The sequence below is a fragment of the Nomascus leucogenys genome, chromosome 10 (genome assembly GCF_006542625.1).
Source record: "Nomascus leucogenys isolate Asia chromosome 10, Asia_NLE_v1, whole genome shotgun sequence".
Lineage (NCBI taxonomy): Eukaryota > Metazoa > Chordata > Mammalia > Primates > Hylobatidae > Nomascus > Nomascus leucogenys.
Genome location: NC_044390.1, coordinates 27,204,285 through 27,222,596, shown reverse-complemented (window position 1 = coordinate 27,222,596; position 18,312 = coordinate 27,204,285). Strand labels below are relative to the sequence as shown.

The following is an 18,312-nucleotide window of genomic DNA, read 5'->3' as shown; positions in this document are numbered from 1 at the left end:
GTCATATTTCATAGAATTAGAAAAATCGTAAAATTTGTATGGAATGAGAACAGAGCCCAAATAGCCAAAGCAATTCTGAACGTAAAGAACAGATCTGGTCCTGACTTAATCGCTATGCAATCTATGCATGTAACAAAATTGCACATGGATTTTATCAATTTCTACAAGCAAAAAAATATAAAAAAGAACAAAGCTGGAGGCTATAGTAGCCAAAACAGCATGGTATTTGTAGACAAATGGAATGGAATAGAAACCTCAGAAATAAAGCCACAAATATATATATATATATATATATGTTTGTGTGTGTGTGTGTGTGTGTACACACATACATGTATATATAATGTTTTCTACATGTTCTAATATTTATATTCCATTCCATTATACATATTCCATTTCAGTATATAGGTTATATAGAATTGGAAGACTATCTGCCGTTAAAAAGAATGAAATCCTGTCATTTGCAGCAACATGCTTGAAACTGGAGTTCATTATCTTAAGTGAAATAATCTAGGCACAAAAAGATAAATATCACATGTTCTCACTTATATGTGGGAGCTAAATAACTTGATTACATGGAGGTGGAGAATGGAAAGGTAGGTAGGAAACAGAGACTGGAAAGGATGAGTGGAGGGTAGGAGGGAAGATGAAGTTAAAAGGTGTAAATATACAGTTAAAAGAAATAAATTCAATGCTTGATAACAGAGTACAGTAACTACAGTTAACAAAATGTATTATACTCAGGTGATGAACACCTAAATACTTGATCACTATGCAGTTATATACTATATACGTGTAAAATTTAAATTTGTACAAATAAAAATAATAAAATACTAATCCAGTATCATTCACTGACAATGTTAACTCAGGTGGATAGGCATTAAGTCAATACTACTATAAGAACCACTTCTTGTTTATGTTAATGCCATATAGAATGAAACAAAATTCACTAAAATCCAAAAAATTAGAAAACCTCTTAAAACACAGTAATATTAAGACAACCCAATAAAAATGTGGTCAAAGGACTAGAAAATACATGTCACCAAAAAATATATTCAAATTTCTAATAAATACATGTAACAATGTTCAACATCGTTAGTCATCAGAGAAATGCAAAATAAAATGGTAATGAGATACTACTAGATAGGCTTTTACAGAGACTGACAATACCAAGTATTGACAAGGATATGGAGCAACTGAAATTCCCATTCCTTGTGGTAAGAATGTACAATTATATAACCACATTGAAAAAACAAGTTTTCAGTTTCTTTATTCACCCAAAATATATGTCTTTTGGAAAAAAATTTTTCCAGTCTGTGGGTTGTCTTCTCATTCTCTTAATATATGTTTTTTCAAAGAGCCTGAGCTTTACTTTAGACAATGGTCATCAAAGTGTGTATATTTGTGTTTTTATAATTTATATACATATATTCCTGTGAAAAGCTACTGTATGCATTGTTCAACATGTACAAATATAAGAAAGATATAGTAAAGAAATATGTATTTTTAAATTTATAAATGTATTTATTGGGGTTCCACATTGCAAACTAAATAATCTACCTTGGCTAATTTAAGGAATTAAACTATAATAGAAGGTTCTCATTTATTAGGATGCTTAGAACCAGCCTTTTTGCAGGCTATTAGTGAATCATAGCACTAGGGCTTCACTGCTACCTCCAATGACACCTCTGACACTTGAAACTTGAGGCCAGACATCTGCCCATGCTGATAGAAAACAATTGAATAATTTGGTAGATAATAGGAAAGAATCAAATGACTCTGCCACCTTGCTTGCCAGAAGATTGCTTTTCTCATTTGTGACCTCTTGGCTATAAATGATTGATAGTCCCTGTGCTGCATGCTATAGGTGTTCATAAGAGAGTCTAGGAATGTGAGCTTTTTATATCCTATTTTGGGGTGGTAAAGGTCATTGTATTACTCTGTTCTTAAACTGCTAATGATGACATTCCCCATATTGGGTAATTTATGAAAGAAAGAGGTTTAATTGACTCACAGTTCAACATGACTGGGGAGGCCTAAGGTTAGTTATAATCATGGGGGAAGGGGAAGCACACATGTCCTTCACATGGTAGCAGGAAGGATAATGAGTAAAAGGGGGAAAAGCCCCTTATAAAACTATCAAATCCCATGAGAACTCACTCTCACAAGAACACAATTAGAATAACTGCCCCCATGACTCAATTACTTCCCACCAGGTCCCTCCCACAGCACATGGGGCTTATGGGAACTACAATTCAAGGTGAGATTTGGGTGGGGACACAGCCACACCATTTCATTCCACCTCTGACCCCTCCCAAATCTCATGTTCTCACAATTCAAAACACAATCATGCCCTTCCAACAGTCTCCCCAAAGTCTTAACACATTTCAGTATTAACACAAAATCCAGGTCCAAAGTCTAATCCAAGACGAGGCAAGTCCCTTCTGCCTATGAGCCTGTAAATTCGAAAGCAAGTTAGCTACTTCCTAGATACAATAGGGGTACAGTCATTGGGTAAATACACACATTCCAAATGGGAGGAATTGGCCAAAACCAAGGGGCTACAGGCCTCATGGAGGTCCAAAATCCAATAGGGTCACTGTTAAAACTTAAAGTTTCAAAATTATCTCCTTTGACTTCATATCTCACGTCTAGGTCATGATGATGCAAGAGGTGGGCTCCCGCAGCTTTGGGCAGCTCTGCGTCTGTGGCTTTGCAGGGTACAGCCCCCCTCCAGGCTGCTTTTACAAGCTAGTGTTGAGTGCCTGCAGCTTTTCCAGGCACATGGGTGCAAGCTGTAGGTGGATCTAGCATTCTGTGGTCTGGAGGATGGTGGCCTTCATCTCACAGCTCCACTAGGCAGTACCCCAGTGGGGACTCTGTGTGGGGGCTCTGACGTCACATTTCCCTTCCACACTGCCCTAGCAGAGGTTCACCATGAGGGCTCCACCCTGCAGCAAACTTCTGCCTGAACAGCCAAGCATTTCTTTACATCCTCTGGAATCTAGGCGGAGGTTTCCAGACTTCAGTTGTTGACTTCTCTGCAAATGTAGGCTCAACACCCCAGGGGAGCTGGCAAAGCTTGGGGCTTTCACCTTCTGAAGCCATGGCCTTAGCTGTGCCTTGGCCCCTGTCAGTCAAAGCTGGGGCAGCTGGGTTGCAGGGCACCAAGTCCCTATGGTACATATAGCAGGGGGGCCCTGGGCCCAGCCCACAAAACCAATTTTCCCTCCTAGGCTTCTGGGCCTGCGATGAGTAGGGTTGCCACAAAAGTCTCTGACATGCCTTGGAGACATTTTCCCTATTGTCTTATTAATATTTGGCTCATAGTTACTTATGCAAATTCCTGCAGCAGGCTTGAATTTCTCCTCAGAAAATGAGTTTTTCTTTTCTATTGCATCATCAGTTTGCAAATTTTTAAAACTTTTTTTTGAGACAGAGTCTCGCTGTCCCCCAGGCTGGAGTGCAGTGGCGCAATCTTGGCTAACTGCAGGCTCTGCCCCCCGGGGTTCACGCCATTCTCCTGCCTCAGCCTCCCGAGTAGCTGGGACTACAGGCACCTGCCACCTCGCCCGGCTAATTTTTTGTATTTTTAGTAGAGACGGGGTTTTACCATGTTAGCCAGGATGGTCTCGATCTCCTGACCTCATGATCTGCCCACCTCGGCCTCCCAAAGTGCTGGGATTACAGGCGTGAGCCACCGTGCCCAGCCAAATTTTTAAAACTTTTATGCTCTGCTTCCCTTTTAAAATTAAGTTCCAATTCCAAACCATATCTTTCTGGATACATAAAACTGAATGCTTTTAACAGCACTCAAATCATATCTTGAACACTGCTGCTCAGAAATGTCTTCCACCAGATACCCTAAATTATCTCTCTCAAGTTCAAAGTACCACAGATCTCTAGGGCAGGGGCAAAATGCCACCAGTCTCTTTGCTAAAGCACAACAAGGGTCACCTTTGCTCCAGTTCCCAACAAGTTCCTCATCTCCATCTGAGACCACCTTAGCCTGAATTTCATTGTCCATATCACTATCAGCATATTGGTCAAAGCCATTCAACAAGTCTCTAGGAAGTTTCAAACTTTGCCACATCTTCCTATCTTTTTCTGAGGCCTCCAAACTGTTCCAACTTCTGCCTGTTACCCAGTTGCAAAATTACTTCCACATTTCTGGGTTTCTTTACAGCAGTGCCCCACTCTTGGTAACAATTTACCATATTAGTTTATTCTCATGCTGATACTAAAGGCATACCCAAGGCTGGGTAGTTTATAAACAAAAGAGGTTTAATTGACTCACAGTTCAGCATGGCTGGCAAGACCTCAGGAAACAGAATCATGGTGGAAGGGAAGCAAACACATCCTACTTCACATGGTGGCAGGGAGAAGAATGAGCAAAAGGGGGGAAAAAACCCTTATAAAATCATCAGATCTCATGAGAACTCACTCTCTTGAGAACAGCATGAGGGTAACCGTGTCCATGATTCCATTACCTCCCAATAAGTTCCTCCCATGACACGCGAAGATTATGGGAACTACAATTCAAGAGGAGATTTAGGTGGGGACACAGCCAAACCATGTCAGTCATGATATGAGAAATTATCAAATTAAGATGCAGGGAAGGTTTTTAAAAGATTTGAGCAACCACAAATGACAGATATGTGCTATAGTAGTGCAAAATACCATTTTGCTCTTATTAAAAATATAATTGTTATTGATAATCTGAGTTATAAATGTCACTAATAATTATGATGCATAATGCTCTCAGCAGCTAAAACTTCAAGCAAAATATACACCTAGAGAGGAATCAGCCTTAACAATAATTCTATAAATTTAATTTTCTTTTTTTTCTAATAATTACATTTTAGTTGACTTCATATGTGATCTAAATACATTACCATTATTTTGGACTTATGATGTAGCTCTTAAAGTATATATAGAAGAGCAGATAAAGTATCAGTTCACCATTTCTTTGTAGTTTGTGCTTTCATGATGAATATTCTCTTCAATGTACAGATTATTTGCAGGAGCCTTTTAAATCCAGGTGTCCATTTTATGAGACTCAGCTTTTGTCTGTATATAATGTGTTTATTCAGTGTGCATGGATTAATTTGAGAGAGCCCAGGTAAGGGTATCTTTACAGCAGTGCCCCACTCCTGGTACCAATTTACTGTATTAGTTTATTTTCATGCTGCTAATAAAGACTATATATCACAATAAACTGAGAACCAGCCAGTAAATGAGAGAACTGTGGTCCACCTTTTCATTGTGGAGTTCTCATTTTCCTTCAGCTTATGCTGCTTATTCAACACTATTTCTGCATAATCTAATGCATTCACTAAATGAAGGTGCCTGTGTTAGCCTCTACATGATATTAATACAGCCTATTTAATTTATCCTTCTTTAGATTAAAAATATATATGTAGTCATGTGCCACAGAATGACACTTCAGTCATTTGGTCATTGAAGGACCACATCTATTACTGTGGTCCCATAAGATTATAATAACATATTTTTCCTGTACCTTTTCATTGTTCAGATATGTTTTGATACATAAATGCTTACCATTGTGTTAGAGTGCCTGCAGTATTCAGTACAGTAACATGCTGTACACCTAGGAGCAACAGGCTATACCATATAGCCTAGGTGTATAGTTAGGTTATACCATCTAGGTTTGTGTAAGTACACTCTATGATGTTCTCACAATGAACAAAATCACCTAATGATGCATTTCTTAAAACATGTCCCTGTCATTAATACAGTAGGTAACAATACAGTTAGTACAATATGTAATACATGCCTATATTCAGAATTTTAGCTATTTCTCTTATATTTCAAATGGATTTTCTTATGCACTGTGTGGCACAGGGGCATTTCATTTTAGTAACCACTGTTTGGGAAAGGAGAAGCCTTTGAAGGATGTTGAGCAAGGTTGTGACATGGCCAGATGTGAATTTTTGATCAGTGACTCCATGTTAGCAGATAAATTTGTACTGGGAAAGATCAAAAGCATGAAGTCCAGATAAGAGGATACTGGATGTTATCATGGATGGAAATGTGAGGGATAGCAGGAGAGATGCTATGATTGAATGAATCTCAATATTCTTGGTGATCAAAGAATAATGAGACTCATCCAATAAGACTCTGTGAATGATTGAAAGTAGTTCCTAAGCTAGGAGGAAGAATGAGGAATGATTTTCTGGTTCCTGACTACAGCACAAGTTTTTGATTTTTAGAACAAAGAATAAATTTGTGCACGCTTTATGATTCCTGGTTGAATTTTTAGGGATAAAAAAGTCAACTATAATATTATTCTTTCCTGATACCATGAAGTATTTGTATCAGTGATTTTATTCATTCCACACACATTCTTCTCGAACCTGGACACTGCTCTAGACACTAATTCTTTCCAAATATCAGATAAGGTTATTCTTAGGTAGACCCTCAGTTCATATAAATATGATTTTCCCAAAATGGGAACTAAGTGACTTTTCATAAGATTTTTTTTAAAAGAATGTCTTAATAATAAATTGTTAATGTTGCATGGAAATGTAGGTGACTTGCATTGTGCACCCTGTGTTTGATTCACTGCTCTTGAATGTCTTGCCTTTAGCTGGGATGACAGCAGTTCAGTGAGCAGTGGTCTCAGTGACACCCTTGATAACATCAGCACTGATGACCTGAACACCACATCCTCTGTCAGCTCTTACTCCAACATCACCGTCCCCTCTAGGAAGAATACTCAGGTGAGAATTACCGCCTTTCTTTTTCCAGTGTTTCTGCCAGTTTTTTCCCCGAAATTACTTAATATTAGATTAAGGTATGCCACAAGCCCTTAATCCAAAATTATTGCAGAAACTGGAAAATGCAGAGATAATAAGGACTCCCTTTGCCACTCCTGAACCCTGAAGTGTCTTTAATCTTAGTCTTTCCTAAAGCCACAACCCTTAGGAGGAGCAACAATGTGCACTTCAGCCAATTTTGAATAAACAGAAGCAGCTTACATATATGTATATATATATATGTGATATACATTATATATTTTTATATATATGTAATATATGTACCATATAGCCTGGTGGTATAGTTATCTATACAAATATATTTATTTATTGTTAATATATTATATATAGTATATAAATATATATTTATATAATAGATATTTATATATAAAATATATAAAAATATATAACATATATAGATATATATTTTATATATTATATGAATATATATTATGTATTTAATATATTAATAATGAATTACTATATTTGTATAGATAACTACACCACCAAGCTATATGGTATGTATATATTAATATATAATGTATAATTATATATTAATATAATAGTAACATATCAATACTTAATATAATATATAGTCAATTGATTACAATCTAATTCAGAAAGATTTATGTTGCTATATCTCTCCTTATAATATTGATATATTTGTTTAAAAATCCAACAATTATTTTCATAGTCTAATTTTAGATAGTTCCTGATTAATTTTATATGATCTCTGAAATACATCACTGGATCTGTTGTGAACGATAAATGAAAAATGAAAAATGGACATTACATCATTAAGTTCTAGCTTGTCTTACTACTTCTTATGACATTTGATATAGAAAATTTCTACCTTTCTGCAGCGTTTAATTGGTGTTTTCTGCACGTATTTATTCTGACATTCTCTAATATCTGCAAGTGGAAATTATGTGGCTAAAATTAATAAAATGTAAGTGAAGCTAGATCAAAATAGAATCTTTGGATTTATCCAGTTATCTGAAAGTACATTTCATTGCCTTAATTCACACTTTATAAATTTTTCTACCTAAAGTTTTTCTGTAATGTTTGTCTTTATAGCTGAGGACAGATTCAGAGAAACGCTCCACCACAGACGAGACCTGGGATAGTCCTGAGGAACTGAAAAAACCAGAAGAAGATTTTGACAGCCATGGAGATGCTGGTGGCAAGTGGAAGACTGTGTCCTCTGGACTTCCTGAAGACCCCGAGAAGGCAGGGCAGAAAGCTTCCCTGTCTGTTTCACAGACAGGTTCCTGGAGAAGAGGCATGTCTGCCCAAGGAGGGGCGCCATCTAGGCAGAAAGCTGGAACAAGTGCACTCAAAACTCCTGGTAGGCTTGTCATTTGGCAGCTGTTATGCAAAAGTGCTTTACTTTATTGTTTCCATTCAATCTTTGTTTCCTCTAACAATAGCATTTCTAAAATACCAAATTCTTATCCATATTAAACATGGAGTCAAATAGTTAAATAGTTTTTCTATCTACATTTCACAAACTCGTCATAGAAGCCCAAGTAGGGCCTATATCTAGGCATTCTCTGGAGAGCCCTCTCATAAACTAGGGGTACTGGATGCCTTACCTTGCCAGAGTTATTTCAGGTTATGGGGAAATAAGATTAGGTTGCTAAAGCAACAGTCAAGTTTTTTTTGTTGTTGTCCTGAGTTCTTAATGAAAGTTTGGAATTTTTACACTGAATGTGCCACTGAATTTCCTAGTTTCCTCTGAGAGGAACTAGCAATAACACTAATCAATTGGAATGTGGAGATTTGAAACAGTGTCTGTGTATTAGACTTCATGAAAGAAGAGAATGAAATAGTTCTTCAAAATTGTGCCATACTTTTTAAAAAAAAGACTCTCTGTATTTTTAAAATAATGCCTAATTATAAATAGCGCCACCTGAAACACTAATTTAATTAAACAGGGTACTCCAAATATAATCATCTCACAGATATTCAAATGAATTCTTTTTCTACGAATTAGCTTGATAGGGTTAAGTGCTATCTTTTTAAAGAGAGTTGCAAAATATAAGATATTAACAAATAGCAAAACATATGTTTTCATTTTATCTCTTCCATCTCTCATAATGTTTCTTCTGACAGCCAAAATTTTGTAGCTATGCACGCAGTCCTCTCAATATATTAGATTTTTGATCTAAGACAATACATTTAGGAAGGGAAATAATATAAAGAAGCATTCACATTTGACACCTTGCTTCGCAAAGTGTGGTGATGTCAAACGGTACAGGCACACATGTTTGTGTATTTCTCCTTAATTAGGGAAAACCGATGATGCCAAAGCTTCTGAGAAAGGAAAAGCTCCCCTAAAGGGATCATCTCTACAAAGGTCTCCTTCAGATGCAGGAAAAAGCAGTGGAGATGAAGGGAAGAAGCCCCCCTCGGGCATTGGAAGATCGACTGCCACCAGCTCCTTTGGCTTTAAGAAAGCAAGTGGCGTAGGGTCACCTGCCATGATCACTAGCAGTGGAGCAACCATAACGAGTGGCTCTGCGACACTGGGTAAAATTCCAAAATCTGCTGCCATTGGCGGGAAGTCAAATGCGGGGAGAAAAACCAGTTTGGACGGTTCACAGAATCAGGATGATGTTGTGCTGCATGTTAGCTCAAAGACTACCCTACAATATCGCAGCTTGCCCCGCCCTTCAAAATCCAGCACCAGTGGCATTCCTGGCCGAGGTGGCCACAGATCCAGTACCAGCAGTATTGATTCCAACGTCAGCAGCAAGTCTGCTGGGGCCACCACCTCAAAACTGAGAGAACCAACTAAAATTGGGTCAGGGCGCTCGAGTCCTGTCACCGTCAACCAAACAGACAAGGAAAAGGAAAAAGTAGCAGTCTCTGATTCAGAAAGTGTTTCTTTGTCAGGTTCCCCCAAATCCAGCCCCACCTCTGCCAGCGCCTGTGGTGCACAAGGTCTCAGGCAGCCAGGATCCAAGTATCCAGATATTGCCTCACCCACATTTCGAAGGTAAGGATGTATAAAATGATGCTGGAAAAATATAAAGGATAAATATGTGTTAGACACATACATTACATATAAATATGTGTGTGTATATATATATTTTAAATATGTATAAGGTATATATATATATCTTAGAATTCTTTAAAGTACACAGTGAGCTCTATGAAGCCTACCATATAAACAGCTAGCAAAAAAAATTGGTTCTCATTTTGAGAAACAGTCAAACTTCAAAGTTTCACTGTTATTGTAATATTAGCAACACAAACAACACCTAAGAGACTTAAAAGCTGATGGTAATACCTAAGCGTAGTGATAAGGCAAAGTAATAGCTTGTAAAATTTCTAGAAGTTTCCATCCCTCCTTTTCACGTTAAAAATTAAAACTAAATAGGTTTTTATGACTTTTGGCATTCATTTCCAGTGTCATTTTCTTGCTGGCTCTTAATGAGTTGGTGATCGTAAATGTAGATGAAGTTGTTTTCCTTGTAACAGATTCCATTGGACAGATTTATACAGTGTCATATCTTGACACATTAAAGACAATCAAGATATGACAGAATTTGAAACTATTCCAATGTTTGGTACAGTATCACAACTGAAGAGTGGGCTAAGCTTTCTAACTCTTCATCTGCTTTCTTTGACATGACTCTGGTAAGGATCATGGCTTGGTTTCTGTTCCTGGATTGTTTTTGGTATTAAATATGTGAAGATCTGCTCTAAGATATCACTGTTTTTAAATACCCATGTGTTTTTAAGGGGTAGGAAAATAAATGCAGTTAAAAATTGGGGACAAGTATCTAAACCTCTCTGGGTCTGTTTTCTCATCTGCAAGATGGTAGAGTGTGGTTCATAGTTCATTATGGGTTCAGTATTTTTAATGTTTGTTTTTATTCTGTTGACTAAACCCAGAACTTTGATATCTTAGAAATGACAGATTTTGAAACATTTATTTTACAATAAAGCAATTTCAGATACTTGATTGTTTGAAAAACCTAAAGGTTTTATTCCTCAGTAGAAATATTAATGCTGCAGAACTGTCTTTTTAAAATACTGATTCTCATTGGGAAGAATGAATTATGGCTTATAGGGAGAGTAAATATTTGTTTCTTAAGTAAAAGCCAGTAGTGCCCTCCTGTGGCCCATTAGCTATGAAACAATTTCTCATATTCGTCATAAAATATTTCACTGTAGGAAATATGGATTTCATTGCAACTTAATTAGTAATCATATGCCATTACTTCATATCATTGTATTTCCATATTTACATAAATTTGATTCCACCATCTGCTTCATTTACAAAACTAAAATGTTTTCTGAACTAAACTCCAAAATCTAACAGCACCAGCTCTGTTTCAAATCACTATTAAAAAATGTATTTGAATAGCACTGGCAACTGACATAAAACCCTTTGGCCTCTGCTGGGGAAAATACAGACAAACTGACTTGTTGCTGACAATGTCAATATTGTTTCCAACCAAGTGCTCCCTGACAGTCACTTAGACCACCAGATACTCAACACAACTCCCTAAACTTGCCTTAAGCTTTCATTCTAGATTTTGAATAAACTGTTTAAAAATTTAAAAAAAAAAAAGAAGAGCTCATTTAAGTGTTGTCTATCGAATGCGTAGAAGTTGTTTCATTATAATGGTTCTGTAAATAGGTAACAGCAAGTATGGTCAAACTACTGAATTTGAGTGAAAGTCTCATGATCATTTAAATTATGAAAACCAGGGGTTTTCATGTTTGACTTACTTTTGTTCCACCCACTTCCCCTCTTTCCCTAGTAGCAGCTCAGTACTGACCTACCCTTATATGAGAGATTTTCTGCACTTGATAAAGAAGTCCAAGCTTATAAAAGTTCATTAACATAGAAACAGGAAGTGCTTTGTAGTTCAGTACACCAAAGCACTCTTGGCTCTGTGTACTGTAACCCTAAATATTAAATGTGGATATTAGCTTCTTGGAACAACTGAAGTTGTTATTTGTTTTTCTTTTAGGTTGTTTGGTGCCAAGGCAGGTGGCAAATCTGCCTCTGCACCTAATACTGAGGGTGTGAAATCTTCCTCAGTAATGCCCAGCCCTAGTACCACATTAGCGCGGCAAGGCAGTCTGGAGTCACCGTCGTCCGGTACGGGCAGCATGGGCAGTGCTGGTGGGCTAAGCGGCAGCAGCAGCCCTCTCTTCAGTAAACCCTCAGACTTAACTACAGATGTTATAAGCTTAAGTCACTCGTTGGCCTCCAGCCCAGCATCGGTTCACTCTTTCACATCAGGTGGTCTCGTGTGGGCTGCCAATATGAGCAGTTCCTCTGCAGGCAGCAAGGATACTCCGAGCTACCAGTCCATGACTAGCCTCCACACGAGCTCTGAGTCCATTGACCTCCCCCTCAGCCATCATGGCTCCTTGTCTGGACTGACCACAGGCACTCACGAGGTCCAGAGCCTGCTCATGAGAACGGGTAGTGTGAGATCTACTCTCTCAGAAAGGTGAGCTTTCCTGGAGGCATTGATAACATCTTCCCCCTCTTCCCTGCACTATGCCTAACCCCCACCCCATTAAATTCCCTTGATTTCACTGTGAGTGCCCCTGCGCAAAAGAATGTAAGACTGATGAAACTGGGCCTTTCATTTGCTCTTATTACCAAATTTACAGAGGAATAAAATCATTAAAGGTAGGGTGAGTGGATACTTTTGTTAATGTGAATGCATACATTTATAACCAGTAGGCAATGTGAATAAAATTCAAGGCATGTATTTAGATATTGAATGAGGTCTCCTGAAGACATTTTAATGATTTGGCTTAAGCTTCAGAACAACACTAGCTCCTTATGATGACTCAAGCATTTTCAAAGACCAAATTGAAATTATTCTACAGTTATGCTCAGAGCAATATGTTAAATTTGTTCCACTTTACTTCTATGAAAAAATAGCAGATGGATTGCTGGGAAATCCTAGTTGGCCTGGTAAAAAAAAAAAAATCAGTTGTCAGCCATGAATTATTGGAGAAAATTATAGTGCCAGTACCATTTTTAATAGACCACTTAAAAAAGTAATCATATTACAAAGTGTTTCTCATTGGCTTTATATATATATAAACTTAAAGTAGAGGACATAACAAGTCATTTCTTACCTAACATGCTTACTGTGAAACATCCCTTTTGAGCAAAATCACTCTAAATTTTTTCCTCAAAGTGATCCTTTCTTGGTTATGCTGGTACTGACTCTTACCACCAGGAAAATGTCTTAAAACTACTTCTTTTTCCCTGATAAATGCAATGCTATTCATTTCTTGACACAAATAAAGCTTTAAACATGGTCTTGGCCACATGTGGAAAGAAATACTGGTCACGGAAAATACCTGATATATCTTTCTATATCTTCCCCTGATTTTTTTTTATTTTTTTATTTTTATTTTTATTTTTTTAACAATGATATTGATGGTGGCATTTATTTTCTAGCCCTTCAGCCTTACTCCCGGAATGATATTTTAAAACATCAATTAAAGCCCTTAACTAGGCACTCTCTGCATTACACCAGTTTCCCCTTAATCTAGGATGTCCCAATTTGAAATTCTCCATTTTCTCTTGACTTTGTAAAATACAAAACCCAGAGCAAAACATTGCTTCTATCCCTCTTTACTTCCTACTTGCCTAACAATGAGACAGAGACAGCCACGTAAATGGGGCTTTCCAATGATAAAATAATTTTAGCACTAACTAAAATATTGGTGCTTCCTATGGTGGGCTGCTAATTACAAAGTACATTTTTCCTCATAAAGAAAAAAACTGGGCCAAGACAAACAGCTGAGTGATAGCAACTAAAATGTAACCATTTCCCTATGGTTTTGCTGTTATGTGCTGTTATAGACAGCACACGTAAAGACCAGTAAGGGTTCATTTTTCCATCTAAAAAGTTGGGCTTCCTGTAAAATCTTTGATTCTAGTTTCAGCACTTCTAAGGTAAATGGGCATCTCTTCACATGTCATTTATAAAACTTCTAATGAGTAAATTATATTAAAATATATAAACAACCTATAGTTTTAATGAATGTATCCTAGATTGTATGCTTATATGTAAGGATTCTAAATATCAAGTTGATAACCAAACCAAGCATACTGCAAATAGGTTATCATTTCTTAACCACAACCACCTTCCACAATACTGGTTATTTTTTAATTATAAAGATAATCTGCAACAAGTTGGCCGTTTAGCCATCAGCCTATTTCTTCAGCATTTAGACATGAATCCCAGATTCAGAAATACAGTCAGGTAACTATTTATAACCAAGTAACTCTCAAATCAAAATTAGATGATAAAATTGGATAGTTGCATAGCTATAACCAAATGCAGTTTTAATATTTTACTCTGATCTATATTTTCACTGAAGTCAATAAAATTTTCACTATAGAAATACACTAGAAAATATGTAATTTCTTATTCTTTTTAAGCAGATTTATTTACTGTACATGTTCAATCTTTGAAATAGGCCAGTTTTATTTATGTTCTGTTATTTATTTATTTTGGAATGGAGCCTCGCTGTGTCACCCAGCCTGGAGGGCAGTGGTGCCGTCTCGGCTCACTGCATCCTCCACTTCCCGAGTTCAAGCAATTCTCATGCCTCAGCCACCTGAGTAGCTGGGATTATAGGAGCAGACCACCATGCTGGGCTAATTTTTGTATTTTTGTAGAGATGAGGTTTCACCATGTTGGCCAGGCTGGTCTCGAACTCCTGACTTCAAGTGATCTACCCACCTCAGCCTCCCAAAATGCTGGGATTACAGGTGTGAGCCACGGCACCCAGCCTGAACTAGGCCAATTTTTAAAATGGGAGTATTCTAACATTAAAATGACCAAATAAAGAGTTTTTCTAAAATCAACTTTAATTTTGGATAAATATGTTTTGCCCTTGAGCCTTAATAAAATGCATTAATGAATATTAAGCTGTAAAAAGTACATGTTAACTACATAGCTATAGTATTAATATTAATTAATGCCTTCCAGTAAATTACTATTAATTTTAATAGTATTAAAAGTATTAAAATTAATAGTAATTTTACTATTAATATTAATTAGTGCCTTCCAGTAAATTACTAGATTAAAACAAATTTTAATATAAGACACTGAGCTTTTTGTTTTCTTGACAACAGAACTCCAAGCAATAGCAAATTGCTTTAATCCTTTCAAGTACATTTAAGAAAGTTTATGACCTACTGAAGAGAAAAGTAGATCTAGTGGGTGATACTGGCTTCACTACGATTAATTAATCAGTAGAATGTCAGAAATGCTAAGAAAACCAAAGAGCTACACCAGAGAGAAAAATGATTAATGTAAATATTTTAAGGCAAGTTAATAAGTGATATATAATAAAGATGTATATAAGTTCATGATTTACCTGTTTGTCTACAATTTTAGATGATTTCTTTAATACTCATATTTAAATCGGTAGCTTTTCCTGTAGATTTTAATTTTTGTTTAAATTCCTCTTCGTTAAATAAAATAATAAAATACACCTTTTAACAGTTTTCTCTCTGCAGCTGCTCTAGGTCATTGGTGGCCATTGAGCCATAACTAGTCTGTATTTGTTTTGGGTTTTGTTTCATGTGTCTGACGCAACTAAATTTTTAAATAATTTGTAGTAACCAACTTTGCAAATTCCGGGTTTGTCTTTAAATATCAGATCTGGCAATGCTGCCTTGACATTTCTGCCCAGAAACTATTGGCTCTAGGCAGACAGTGCCTGTCTGCTTCAGATTGTTGACTAAAATCCCCACCGCATTCATTTTCATGCCCTATCTGGCCCTTGCTGGCATATGAGTTTGCAACCTTTGGTGGTTTGCAGAAATTGTCTGTGGTATAAAGTCATTAATCTCTAGATTCAAACATATTTCTAAATAAAGCTTTAAATTATTATGGCAACTTTAAATGTATTTATTCTAATTTTTTTCACTAAATTGCTCTTCATCATATAAATATATAATTTTTATACAACTGGATGAGTTTGGCAGAAGAATACCAACTTTTCATATTCTTTGTGGCATTGAACTTTAACTTGTACACATGGAAATAAATAATCCTTAAAATGACTTATGACCACATAAATGCCTTAGCACATGTGGTTCATATTTGGAGATTTCTCGTATTTGTTCAATATAATTTATTTTGTTTGTTTATCCATAGTACTTAAGAAAACTTCTATAGTCAACATATATACTGTAACTGGCCTCTACATAGTATAAGCAATTACCTCACATGGACATTATCAATGAAGTTAAAGTTGTATAAAGCCTTTGGATGCTTTTGATTGCAGTGCTAACTAATGGAGTACACATAGAAGAAAACATTTTAGCTTTGGTTTGAGTGATCAAATTCTAAGTCAGCCTTTTTACATTCATGTTATACCATCCCCATTATACATATCCTGTGTACTTAATTTTGATCATTTGAGGTCCTAAAGGAAGAAAGCTATAATTCTGCAATTTAATTTTACACTTTGCTTATCCACATGCCAGAGATTATAACAGAAATCCCTAGACTTGTCCCACTTAGTTGTTGATATCCTCTTCCTGTATTTTTAGAGAGGCCATTTCTTATTTTCTCTAGACATACCTTTTCATTCCTTCTTGTTACCAATTGTGAATTCCTTAAAATCGAGATGATAAAATTTATAGCCTTTTAAATACCTAATTTATGATTTCTAAAAGATGGTATAGTTTAATTTCATTAAAATATTTAAATAAATGATACTAGAATCAGTTAAGTTTTAAGCAACCATTCATATATCTTTCTTCACATGAGTAAATGGGAAATAAACATGCCTTTTTATTAAAAATAATTTGAAGACAAAGGATAAGTATTAAACAATGTTTTATACCATCTCTGTAAATTGGAAGTTGTCACTCTAACTTAGCCAGAGCAGATCTATCTCATTTTGCATGTGATGTCATAGCAAAAGTCTAATCAGTTGCATAAGGAAGGAAAAACTAAGATAGTATTTAATCAATAGAATTCAGAGGAAAATTATCCTAATGTGATTTAATCTATTTTCTAGTAATCCTATCACTAAACTATCATTGAATGGTACTGCATTAGAAAGGAACTCAGTATGTGTGATGGCAATGGACATCTTGTCACCTTTAGTTGGCCTTTTGCAATGAGTTAAGCATTATATGTGTGTTACCAAAAGATTATTTTTTATAGTTCAGAGAACCATTTTTGTTGGTTGTGTAATTTGGAAGTTTTGTTTACATTATGTCCTTAGGGGTTTTTTTTGTTTTAACAGCATGCAGCTTGACAGAAATACACTACCCAAAAAGGGACTAAGGTATATATTTCTCTCAGCACAATTGCTACCTCTCTCTGTTGTTATGTAAACTTTGTGTGCTGTCTCTCTTCCTTCTTTGTTTGTTTGCAATGTAGCACATGACATTGAGGATGAAATCACTTTTAATTTTGATGGTGTCTCTGGCCCAAACAGTTGGTGAGATAGCCCTTTAGGTAGAGATACTAGTAGAGATTGAGGCTGTCACTCAAATTAAATAAATTCCAATGTGAATATCACTATTTTGAATAAATAATACTAAAAAAAAAAAAACTTGTCCCAGGCATTGCTTTTTTGGGGGCAGCAACTTTTGGTAGAATGCAGAACTCACTTCAACAAATTAAAATAAAATTAACTCTTCTAACTTTTGCCTATTGGAGGCATATGCATGCAAATCCTCAAAACCCATACAATCTACAGATGTGGGCAGTTAATGTTGATAGGTTGAAGGATGCTACAATCTAAATCAAAGAAAACATATTTTCATCATCACAGGACAAATACTGTAATTAAGGCATGATTTTTATAGAATCCTTTTGATAAAATCTCAAAATTGTTTTAATTTCTATTTTGCAGGGGTACTGCTATCAGATCAATTTAAATCTGAATTAATCTAATATCATTTAATAATCTCAAAATAATTATTCCATCCATAATAAAAAATAAAATAAAAATTTTACTTATGTCCCTCTTTTACTGTGTACTTTTATCTGCGGAAGAGATATCGAATGAACTACTAATAGAGGTATAACACTGTATGCATATGAAAAGTTGGCTACTTTTGGTGCTAAGAATTTACTTACAAAAAGAAAAAGAATATACTTAGTTTGGTGAAACACTGAATAATGGCGAAACTAGGTCTTTCTCCATTTTTTTTCTCTCCAATTTTTCAGCAATAGCAAATAGCTGGCAATTATTCCATTTTAATATTTTGTTCCAGAAATTTATTTTCCAGTAAAGTGAGCACATCTCCCTCCTTATTTTTGTAATCTAGGCATGATGTCAAGTGGCAGTTTTAACAAAAGAACTGTTTTTCCTTTAAAAAAAAAACAAAAGCTGCCAATATGTATTCCATTTCCCTATGCCTTCTGTGACCGTCACTTCATTTCCCTTGGCCCTGGCCCTCCATTGTCCTCCATTTGTAGTCCATGTTTTCACCCTCTTTACATCCTTTCTAGCCCTGTGCTTTTGAGTTCTCAATTAACTTGGCTCTCTGCTCATTGCT

The 18,312-nt window shown here is 36.0% G+C and overlaps 1 protein-coding gene across 8 annotated transcripts in view; it reads left to right on the top strand.

The window, feature by feature from the left end:
* Positions 1–18,312, top strand: part of NAV3 (neuron navigator 3) — a 657,172-nt gene that overhangs the window by 555,484 nt on the left and 83,376 nt on the right. For 4 of the 8 annotated variants that reach the window (XM_030819929.1, XM_030819928.1, XM_003259582.3 and 1 more), the window contains 5 exons: positions 6,608–6,740; positions 7,854–8,124; positions 9,069–9,777; positions 11,768–12,256; positions 17,049–17,090. In XM_030819929.1, coding sequence (XP_030675789.1) covers positions 6,608–6,740; positions 7,854–8,124; positions 9,069–9,777; positions 11,768–12,256; positions 17,049–17,090 — 1,644 coding nt within the window. The remainder of the gene's footprint in view (positions 1–6,607; positions 6,741–7,853; positions 8,125–9,068; positions 9,778–11,767; positions 12,257–17,048; positions 17,091–18,312) is intronic. The other 4 variants (XM_030819927.1, XM_030819926.1, XM_030819930.1 and 1 more) reach the window with 3 other exon arrangements.